This window comes from Rhyacophila brunnea, unplaced genomic scaffold, assembly GCF_057557595.1.
Source record: "Rhyacophila brunnea isolate RB1 unplaced genomic scaffold, BYU_Rbru_1.0 scaffold_17, whole genome shotgun sequence".
In the NCBI taxonomy this organism is placed as follows: domain Eukaryota; kingdom Metazoa; phylum Arthropoda; class Insecta; order Trichoptera; family Rhyacophilidae; genus Rhyacophila; species Rhyacophila brunnea.
The window spans coordinates 15,824,032-15,836,663 of NW_028232827.1; the positions used below are offsets into that span (position 1 = coordinate 15,824,032).

The window sequence follows — 12,632 nt, forward strand, 5'->3', positions numbered from 1 at the left end:
GTTTATCCCATATTATTACGCACTCGAAATCGGTTGACTGCTTCTCCACACGATAGGTATTTCAGTTCCCATTATTTCTGAGATTCCTGGATACCATCCACGGATTTATATGACTGTCTTTCCGTTAGGTATGCTTGCATACTGTAACCTGAACACTAAAAGATATCTATATTTGGCCACGTATTTTTTCCAACTTATACGCGGTGTGAATGAAAACTCTGAGCCTTATTCATGATTTGATTGTTTGTTCTCCAAAGGTGTAGAACGCAGAACAAACCTACCATTGATAATGCCAATAGGAGATTAATAACGGTGTTTAACCAAATCGTTTCGGATATTCAAATATTTTACTTACGTGAGAATGAGTATAAATGCGCGTTCCGTGTTTTATGATGTTCAATATAATTATTTAAATTACTTTTTTAATTCGTTTTTTTATTAAATATTGTTATCAACTGTTATATTTATATATATTTAATTCCCTCATGTCATGTTGTGAACATTTTGAAATTAAAATTTGTAAACTTTACCATAAAATAAATACTTTATGCAACATTCGTTGTTCATAATTTGGTACCACCTACTCCAAAAACCTATATATTAAAAATCGTATATAATATATTATATAGTAATCAAATAGGACTTCAACTTAACTGCAATGGATGTGGGTTCAAGCCCCATTCGATACATGTCATCTATGACTTCTTCTGATAAATGGTTTAAATTATGTATGTTTTTATGATTGTTGTAGGGGTAATAAAATATTATTATTATTTATAATTAAAATGGTGTCTTGTTGCTGACGCGCTTGATTCGGTAATTTACTTATAATAGTACATTAATTTACTTATGTACTGTTTTTTACAATTTTAGATGTCCATACAGCTAGATAATAATAATTTTATAACTGGCTGGGATAATGGCTTGAAACACTTACAATGCAAACCATTTTTGATCTCATTGCGGACATAAAAATAAGTTCCAAAGTGCAAAATATTATGAAATTTGCTTCAAATAAACTCGCAATACAAAATAATGATTTACAGATAATTTAACCATCATTGGTCTTAACCTATATTAATTTCGATTGTTACAGGCTGGGGTAGCGCTGCACCTAGAACAGCGATAGGAAAAGCAGCAGGTATGCTGTATGCCTTAATAGGAGCGCCCCTTCTTCTTCTTTGGTTAGCTGCTGCAGGAGGGTTGCTGGCGAGGTTAGCCAGAAGAGCGGCTGCAAGATGTCGCCCCCCGCCAAACTCTGCTCACCATCTAAGACAGGTAAGATAAGTATTTTACTTCACCACGTATTTAGCTTCCATTCTCGCCTAGTTGGTAGAGCGATCGTCTGTATATTAGTAAGAAGCTGCTGGTCAGAAGTTGTAATACAATGTGAATTTGAGCGAGTACAGGGACTTAATGGGTCAGACAAACAGCTTACAACTATTCCTTGAAAAAGTTTATTAATACAACTTTCACGCCGTAAAGGTTCACATTATGCTGCAAAAGTTCAACAATTGAACCTGAATATATTGGTAACTGTCGACTTATAAAATTTTCTCTGTCCACATATTATTGGATATAGCAGTTTCAATTTTTTATCGAATGGCCACCTTAATCGTTACGCGCTGGGCGCGTCTTTAGCGTCCATGTCAACTTTTGTTTGTCAACCAATGTCGACTTTTGGCAGCAACCCCACGATGTGCATTATACCATGATCCCTCCGTAGTCTCATATGTGAAAGTAGGGAGACTTCTTTAGGCGGGCCATGTCTCAAGGATAGAAGATACCCAACCAACTACCAAAAAAGGTCACTCTCAGTAGATCAAAATAGAACAGTGGTTAGACTGTGTGGAAAGAACAAAAAACTTGAGTAAAAGACAGTCGAAGAAATTTGCGGCAGGTAAAGAAGAATGGAGGAATTTCCTAGGTGGCCATAGTGCCGATGATGGTGGTAATGAATTGAATCTTTTTTGAAAAATTGATTATCCATAATATAGTCAAATACTTGCTAAACACAATACATAGAAGCAATGTCAGACAAAAACATCCATTTGGAGGTATTTTATTCAAAAGTAAGCACAGCTATTCGTCTCACTAGAAAAATGTGTGAAATAAATCCCGCGCTATAAATCCGGCAGACAGGAAAAATAATTGAAGAATTATCTGCTAATATATTCCATGAGCTTACCAGTATGTCACTTGGAGTGTTATTTTATTTTATTCAGTGTGAATATTCACCGCATAATTTTAATGGAATTATTATTTCAGAGGACGACAGTGACAGAAACTAATCACGCGATTAATATCATTGTGAACGTATTCCAAGGTAAAGAATCTTCTACAGATTTTCCAACAGAGAAAATGAGCCCTCGCGGTTTCGAGGTATTTTTATATTTTTTCAAATCGAAAATTACACCAAAAAACTCGCAAATCTTACGGTTCAATCTTAGCATTTACCCTGATCGTTTCCGATTGTAAAATAATATTTTGAATCGTTCCTTGGAGTCGAGACTAAAATTTAATTAATATTCGACACAATTCAGTCTACGATTGTGTGATAGTTGAATTTAGAACGTATCAAAATCAGTACGTGTGGATTCCGAATATGTCAATGCTTTTGATGATAGAACCCTAGTTTGACATTTACACAATGAAGATTGCCTGACAGTATCCATTATTTTAATAAACAATAATAACACGCTACACAATCAGCAACTTGTTGCTTGTCTAAATGCAATCCCTAATAGTTTGCATTTACATTTAAAGTGATAATAGTTAACACTAGCAATATACTGTATGTTCTAAACCAATCAAAGGAATTGTCAACACGGTCAGGTTGGTAGCTGAAATGTTATATGTAATTGATATTTACGAATGTGGATTGTCTAAAGTTGTGATTATATTGAGATACACGTAGCGTACTATCACGTAATGTCACAGTAAGTTGCTGCTACGGGAAAAGGTGTATAATATCGTCTAATTATGTTAAAAATATTATCAGACTGATGCTCCTATCCCGTAGCACATTTTTAACCTTTGCCAGTTGTCAAAAGTTGCAATTGCCAGTTAGCAAAATCTGCCGAAATCACCAGAACAACAATGAGGTCACCTCACGTTGTATCATGAACGTTTTTATCATTTTATACGTTTTCGACTCATGTCAAAATCGCGTGGTTTTTTTATTTTTAGCGGTTGGCACGATGTATTTTCTGTAAGAATGATATCTATTATCTATGTTCTGCAGATATGGTTCTGTTCAAAATATTATTGAATTTATAGAGACTCGTTTCTTGGTTACTTCCTCATTTAATTTAAAGAGATCATGTTCGTTCAAAATATTCTAGAAAATGACGAAATCATGCAAAAAATTTGTCGCCGTGATAGCGTGGCAGTACATGACGTGCGTTTCAATATAATCACAACTTAAGACGATTGGCGTATAAAATTAATAAAAAGTAAAATGAACTATTGAATAAATAACAATATAATATCTACTTAATTTATTATTTTAACCAATTATCTGGACGAGGAAATAAACACGTTTTTATTTTTAACATGTGAAAAAATTGTAAAATTATTTATGAATTTTTCTGACACTTCGAACAGTTCTTAAACGGTTTAAAAAAATTGTACAAATGAAAAACAAAAGATATCGTTGTAGTCCATCACACAGTGATGTACCTAGCATAGATAACAGACGTATATATATATATATATATATAGATTCGTAAGTTCCATACAAGAAGATATCCCCTATAATTGGCACCATCTATTGGCGTGACTAGAAGTTTTGGCTATGACAGAACCATATATCCGAACCCAAAAAAGTATTTATAATTATAAAAACAAAACTGTGACAAAAATGAATAAAAGTCGATATTTCAATTCAGATAGGTACACTTTATTGCAATGATAATCATATTGACAAATTATGAGTAACAATATAAATTTATGAGGACATAATTATGTAAAAATAATATTAGTAACGCTCTCCCACTATGGAAATTATTTGTCAGCACTTCCTGTTAGATTGATGACTTCATTAATTATTTCATATATTGTGTAGTTTGAAGATTTCTTTATAAATTTTTATTGCTTGACGATCGACAACATATTGATGTGGATTCTGAAACAATAATTTTAAAATCTACTTAATCTCAAAATATAAAATGACAATCGTCACCATTTACACTTTTGTAAGAATGCGCAAATATAATATAGACATTTTATATAGGTAGGTACGTAATTTACTCAAACATAATCTTCTTTATATATCTACCTATTTTTTATGTTTGCCTTGGTAGATTTGCAAACGTGAAAATTACAATTGGAAGGTACTATCATTATTTCGATACCACGACTGCAAAGAAATTTCAAGGGGCATACAATTGAATATACCTATAAACATAATATAATAAAAGTAGACTTACCCATTAACTTATTTTATCAACTATCGGATTGCAAAACCTATTTATCAATATGGTTTAAAAACGCCGAACAGCAGTATTATTCCGACACTTGACACTTGGACGACTGCTTTTGTTTTGAAAATATCATGTAGAATTGACATGAAATTTGAAAAGACTGATCGAAAGCTCGAATGTTGATAGGCTGGACCATGGGTGAGCTCTGATTGGTCATTGAAATGGCCTTGTATCATGCGACTTCGTGTGTGACCGTGCTGCCATCTATTCTGAAAACTGAGTATTTCTGATGTATTAGGTGGTCACGTTCGCTGTATGGAACTTTCACCCCCCTGGTACCTAGTGAATTATCATTTTAAGGTGGAGGAAGTGAATAATAAATGCAGTTTTGAATATAATTTTAAACTTTTCCACCCTATAAATCATTATAAGTTGATGTGAGCTTATTAAATTTAAATGAATTCATGGAAGAATTTCTTAAATGTAATTAACACGTGACAATGAATAGTGAGAATGTGACAATAAATTTCTAAAAAAATACCTAATGTATTATACGATACAAAACTTTAAACGTGGCATATCTCTGAAATTACCAATTAGTTTTATAATGAATCCACTTTAAATTAGAGACAATTAATAATTGAGAAATCTACAAAGTGACGTAAATAAGAAATTAGTGTGAAACTTACAGAAATATTCAATTCTAAATTCAATCAACAAAATATACCTTAATAAGATTTAATTACCTGTCAAATTTACCACGGAGCAATATCCAAACAGTGAAATATATTATGACGAAAGTAATAAAATAAAAACCGTTCGTTCTGCAGTAAGTGCTCATTGGTGACAGATGGCCGGATGAATCAAGCAATTTGTTCAGGTGACGTTCTCTTAAGTGAACCTACCTAGACCCTTCATATATCTTAAGGCCATATGTCTTTGGCTGTAGAGAGACGAGACTGTCTTGTTGGGTACAATACGTTTCGGTTCCCCTTTTTAGCGCCGCCGTTTTTGCGCTAGGCCAATTCGGCACCGAGTATTTCAGTGTGGAAAAATTTCAGCGCCGGTACTAAATATATTTAGTATAATATGTAAATTAAATTATAGCATTGAAAATTAAATTGATTCATATTAAGATAGGTAATGATTTATGAAATTTTAACCACGTTATTTCCTAATAGATATGATAGGTTGAGCAAGTGGTTAACATCCATTTCTTGTAAAAATAAATAGTTAATATAAACCTCTACTCTGCAGAGGCCCATAATAATATGTACTTCTTAGGATCGGGCATGGTTAACAAAAATAAAATATGCCAGTCTTCTAATATACATAATATTAATCATGATAGAAAATTTATATAACGTCTTTCCACTTAGAATTCACGGTTATACTGACTTCACATAGTAGGGTGTATTATATTAAACTAACTTATATGTCAAAGCTGTATTTTGTGAGACCAAATGTCATATTTTGTTTGATGTTACGTACTATCCGTGGTCCTGTATGGCTGAATGACATTTCACCTACCAGGGTTAAGGGGTTTGAGAATCGATGTACCTGTGTCGTTAAATCTCAGGCGTACATTGATACAACCACGCTACAAATGTTGAGTTCGTGAAGTGACGCGTCTGTTTTCGGTGAATAAATTAATAACAGGAGACACTATATAGAAGATGCTTCACATGGCATAGACATATTTACATAAAGAATGCGATACTCTGTATCATTTTGGCACAGGCTTGAGGCGCGAGACGTGGCAATCGACCAAGGGAAGTGGCACTCTCAACGTTTTATTTCTCCAATGCTGGAACGTAACAGGGAGAAGTAAGTAAGTAAGTGACCGATGTCATGAAGTATCCTCGTACAATTTCTTCCTGTACGCAAGAACTAGGCGTGTTTTTTTTTGTATATTATTTATGATCATTATTTTTGACTGTGTAAACATCACTCCTGTTATATCAGGTTGTTTCACCCAGCCCTCTTTCCGCTATTTTTGCGTTAAATGCTTGATTATTATAGAACTTAGTAAAAGTAAATACAATGTGGCACATTTATAACACCACAAAAGTAATGCTATTACTACTTCCGAGTATAAATGTTATATTAAAATACATTTACATAATATTAAATAAGTTAAATATTTATTAAATATCAAAATAAGCTTTATATAATATTTTTAAATATTATATAATCATTGAGTAGTAAGGATTTGTTAAATTAATTTATATTTATTTAAAATATTTCGCCACCAATGAAAAAGTGGTCTGCTGTTGAAACGGGGGCACTGAATTATCCCTTTGTAAGTTTGGAGAGCCTTCTTACCTTTGGTTTAAGTGAAAGTATTCACGTCTCCATAAGTCATGCTGTATCAAAAAGATTTTTTTGTAAATTTGCATTGTGCTCTGGCTCCAGTCTGGCGAAGAAGTCGTGGCTGTCTTACTAAGGGTTGATTTACTGAAGATTTTCACTTATTTTTCTTTCCAAAAATGAATATAAAATAGATAAGTCCTGATAATATAAAATATTGAATAATATGTTAGTTAATATAATGATTTGTAAACTTTTCTTAAATGTGCTGAACGTCTATCATGATTTTTTTTTGCTCGTTTGACGATCGGTAGGTCACGTATTTTAAATCATAATACATATATAAAAAAAATAAATAACTGTAATTGTTTGGAAAGCACCAAAGATGTTAAAAACCTGTTTTTAAAGAAATGGAACCTAAATGTATGAAATTGAAGCCACAAAATAAAACCACTGGTCTACTGATTAAGTTAGCTTCAAATTACTTTCGATTTTAGGTTCATTTGAAAAGAACTTTGCACTACTGGTATGATATTTATTTGCCAATTTGGGGGGCATATAAAAACATCACGATGAGTAGATAAGCAGCCAGTAATATTAAATTTTGGCATTATTATTTATTAAAAAAATCCTGTAAAATATTTGTGTTAAACTATTTATAACTGCACTTGAGTAAATGCTCACATAATATCTGTACCTCAGAGGCAGACGGATGCAAATGCCAAATACCCAATTGTTCAGGAGAGCCAAAAAACAATTTTTATTTTAAACGAATATTCATAACTTCTAAGAAAATATACATATAATGATCATTATTTTTTTTATTCTAATTCAATTAAAGTACTTCTGGAATATGTAAGAAAGGAATAAATATAATACAATTTTATATCTAAAAAAAATAAAATAAAAAACGTAGTGTGGATTCGCATCCTTCTGCCTCTAAAGATATTTTGTTAAATGTGGATTTGTATCTTATTTACCTAGCCAAAATAAAACAAATTATAAGTTAAAAAAAATTATAGGTATAAATATAACAAAGCAAATTTTTTTTTAAATTTTTATTATGTATTCATCATCATCACCAGCCTGAATCTATTCACTGCTGGATGAAGGCCTTGCTAATCTCCAAGTTGATTCCACTTCTCTCGTTCCTGTGCGTTGCGTTGCCAAGTTTTTCCGCAGAACTTTATCATTTCATCGATCCAGTGGCCTCTAGATCTACCTTGCGGATGTTTTGTACCTCTTGGATACCACTGGATGAATAAATTTGTCCAACGATTGTTCTTTCTTCGACCTATGTCTCCAGCCCATTTCCATTTGAGGTTTTTAGCAAACTCTATCACATCATTAATCCTTGTCTGTTCCCATATCCACTCATTCTTCTTTTTGTCCGTTTGCGTTATGCCCAGCATGCACCTTTTCATTGCACGTTGTGCTACTCTAAGTTTCTGGAACTCTCTTTTACTTAGGGTCCATGTTTCACACGCATGTGATTACGGAAAATACACACTGGTTGAACACTTTGCACTTTAGGCACAGTGGGAGGTCATTTTTTAAGAAATTATTCAGGCGGCCAAAAGCACTCCAGCCTAGCTTTACTCTGCGAACAATTTCATCAAATATACATCCATCTATAGACACTTGTTGTGTCAGATAGATGTAGTTTTTACCTGTTCGAGCTGAATGCCATTAATGAGGATCTCTTTTTGGCCCGCAAAGCAGTTGAACATGACTTTCTTCTTTGACACATTTATTTTCAAGCCTACTTTGTTGCTTACTCCAGCGAGTTCCTGCATTCTGCTTTGGAAGTCTTCTGAGTCTTGCAAACTACTATTTATTGTCATCGGGAAAGCGCAGATGACTCACGTATTCTCCATTTATGGGGGCCCGCGTCATTCCAGTCAAGTTCTCTAAATAAGTCTTCAAGTGTAGCTGTAAATAGTTTAGGTGAGATTGTATCACCTTGTCGGACTCCTTTGCTGATAGGAAATGCGCGATGGTTTATGGAGATGTTGTTGCGCTACTGTATATATTATTGAAAATATTTATATAGCGCCCGGGGATTCCTTGATTTCTGAGTGCATCGAGTATTGAAAATTGCTTTATGGAATCGAACCCTTTCTCATAGTCTATAAAACCCATGGATAGCGGCAGCTTGTATTCCTGTTACCGCTCTGATTTCTCTGATGACTTGGATATGGTCTTAGTGGATTATTGGATTTGCATCCTTCTGCCTCTAAGGTAGGTATGGCACTTGCATCTTTATTCTATGCATATCTTGGACTAGGACTTTCATCTCTCTCCCTCTAATAAATAAAGCCTTTAGCATGACGATTCTTAAAAAAAATCATTTTCCCCAAAAATGGAGTTGCATCCGTCTGCCTCTGAGGTACAGATATTATGTGAATAAGAAAATGAATAGCAACTGAGCGATATTATTCTTTGAGGTGTTTACACAAACTGAATCATGCTTTAGGCGTTTGCTAAATAATTTAAAATATTCTCAATAGAATAGTTTAAGGTTACTTCTATGTCTAAACAAACTCACAAAACTGTAGTACCTTGGTCACAGATAATAAATATAGAAAATACCCAGACAGTGGCTGACTTCAAACTGAAGATATCACGAGACATAAAATAAGAGAGAAATATCCACATAAATACTTATACCAGTTGAGTGATAAAAGCAAAGCGTATTTTTTTTTATTGTAAACTCGATTTATTGATACAATTTAAATCTTTTTTTTAGAAAATAATACTTCAGTTGTAACCTATTTACAAATCTTTTAGCGTTTAGTGAAAAGAATACTCATTTCTTATGAACCAATCTTGTAGGAGGACTAATAGAAAAGTAAATTGGCTCACTCGAAATAAACGGTGAACCCGTGCTCCTAAAATATTTAAGCCTTCTTTAGCCCGGGCATTAGAAAGAGAATTTTATTGTCGATTAAATAATGCTCTCTAGTTCGATTTCTTTTTATCAACACCTGTCTAGACAAATAAGTGAGTCATATATAATTATGGGCGATAATTTAAATGGACTGTATTTGAATATGTTGAGTTATGGTGGAGTAGGGTGGATTCCAGACACTAACCTTTTGATTATTATGAATTGTTTGGAGGGGGTATTTAAGAGAATTTGCTCTAACAATTGAGTGTTTCATAAGCATAATGAACCAAGTCCATTCTGGTTATTTTTGAATAAGATAGGTTCGAACATAATATTTGAGTATTTCTTATTCTGTAAGAGTATGATTTCCCTTACATAATAACTTAAAATGTACTCAAAGTAACACTTCAGAATTGCAATCATATCCTTACAGAATTAGATATACTTATAAAAACTCAAATATTATGTGTGAACCTAGCTGACCCGAAAATAACCGGAATGGACTTGGTTCAATATGCTTTGAACCACTCAATTGTCAACATAAAAAAAATATATGATTTACAGATACTCGTAGCTTGGGCAATTTATTAGTTAAATCATCTAGTATTGAAAGTTGTTTTGAAAATTACATATTTAAAAATTTCTATCGAAATGAACCGAGTGGAATTCGAATGCACATATTTTTAGTGATTTGGGTCGGTGACTAAATTGGTTGAAAGTATTAAACCAGACGGCAAAATATCTGTATTTAATCCAACTCACGTATAATTCTGTTATTATTTTCAATAAAAACATTCTTAAACATTTTTTTTAGAATTATTAATAACCATGTCCTTGTTTTTCTTACAAGGTGGTTGTTAGTTATTTTGAACAATCATAAACACCCAGGCTTTGAGAAAAACACATAAATGTTTTTATCATGACCGGGAATCGAACTCTGAACTCTCGGATGGAAGGCCAGCGCCTTACCCACTGCACCACGAGAGCCGCCCATTCTTAAATATTGTGCATATTTACACAAATTTAACTATCAAACCTGTAAGTCGCAAAAGTTAGAAGAGAAGCCTGTGGACTATATGGATAAGGGTGGAGATTGTTATTACAACTACACGGAAAGGGGCTGCAAGAAATGCCGAGTAACGGGTTGGCAATGACCTTGAATGTGACCGAGTTATCCTGTAGATAGCAATCATAAGCCAAAATCTAAATGGTAATTTGTAAGTATTATATTTTACCGTAGCACAGTATACCATGAGCTGTGGTATCAAAAAGAGATATCCGTTTAACATTGAGGTAAAAAAAATGTTATTTGTGAGGTATTGCAAGCCGTAATTTTCCAATTTCATTAGATTCATTAAGAACAATAAGTTGATATTGATTGTCATCAAATATCTGATAATATAACGCTGTTATTTTTATCAGATATTTGATAGGTACGACTTTATATTTACGAGCACATAACAGGTCCATATGGTCTTATTAGGATCGGACATGATAAAAAAAAATGAAGAACATTATTCTGTTATTTCCGTTCCATCAAGAATTAAAATAACAGTAAAAATAATTTAATATGGCTAATTTTTAATATTGTAAGTTTGCAGCTAACTATGTTTGTTTGGCCGCTAAACGCCGATTTTAGCTTGTTTCCGGAAGGCCCTTAAAATATAGGTAGGTATCTATCACTAGGTATAATGTTAAAATAATATTTGTGCTTTAGTATAATACGATCATTTGTGATCGTGGCATAAATAATTATTATTAATATTCCAAAATATTAATATAATAGGTACGCGTAAGAAAAGAATTAACGTAATTCATTGTAGTACAATAGAATCCAGTTGAGGCTTAGGCGGTTGGTGACAAGACAACTTTGCGCGTAGACTCAACAATTCCATTTACTCATATATTTACGTCAAAACGAGACCCTAATATTACTAAATTCTATAAAATATGACAAACAACACAACATGAGATGACTACAGAGCGAATCCACAGGAATACTCGAATGAGACTATCACATTGAGATAAAATTATTATTCTTGAATTATTCAGCTTTTCTTTCTAAACTTTCGTAGTAATTTCTACGGTATTCTTCTTCTTACAATTATGATCGTTGTAGACCGTAAAATCTGTTTTTATTTTGATTCTTCAAAATGTTGTTATAGAGTTAAGTCCCAGATACCTTCGGGAAGACGACACCTAGCGGGTCTTATGTTTAACTTATTAATATCTTTATTATTTGGGCAATCCTTTACAAAAATCTTCTTCAAATTAAATCTATTAACTTTGTATATAATCCACGATGGGTTTTCATGCGTTGCATCTTCGTTTATAATCGCTCGCTATTTACATTTTATTTCAACCGCATCACATAAATAATGTTAGTAATACTCGTATTATATTCCACAAATACTTTTTTTGTCAACAGCTCTTTTATTTGTAACACTGCTACAGTAAGAAATCTCAATATTGGGAGATTATTTCGTACTTCGTAGTGCAGTGCGTAAGACATTGGTCTCGCATCCGGAGATCCGGGTTCACTTCCGGTGAGGTCAAAGCCTAGGTTTTTGTTATTGTTTAATTTTTTTTACTACATTAATGTATCACCACATTACTGTCATTGGGTCTCATGGCATATTGTAGTAGGTACTAAAAAGAGAATATAGCTAGCCTGCGCTATCGACTTCCGCTCTTGCCATGTATAATATTTACCGAATCTAGTCGCTTTACTGTGAACTCTTGTACTTTTTCCATATCCAGAAACACCGCACTTTGATTCTAATTATTTAAATATAAGTGCCCGTTTGTATCGTCCCCACCATGCTTTCACATCTTTTAAACATGCCGTATGGCGATATTAAATTAAATATTCTTCCATTGTACTGAATAATTTATGATTTTTTTTCTGGAGTGAAGGACCTCCCGCTATATACGCGGCTGGCTAAAGGATACGTACTCTATTATTTATGTATATTTCATTAGTCAGCTCATTTGTCCTCGTACGTACA

General features: G+C 33.1%; 1 protein-coding gene across 1 annotated transcript in view; it reads left to right on the top strand.

Annotated features, from left to right (window-relative positions):
- LOC147073759 (uncharacterized) overlaps positions 1 to 12,632 on the top strand; it is a 383,820-nt gene that overhangs the window by 339,556 nt on the left and 31,632 nt on the right. The window contains exon 3 of the mRNA XM_085944678.1: positions 1,097 to 1,278. Within this exon, the coding sequence (XP_085800804.1) occupies positions 1,097 to 1,278 (182 nt within the window). The remainder of the gene's footprint in view (positions 1 to 1,096; positions 1,279 to 12,632) is intronic.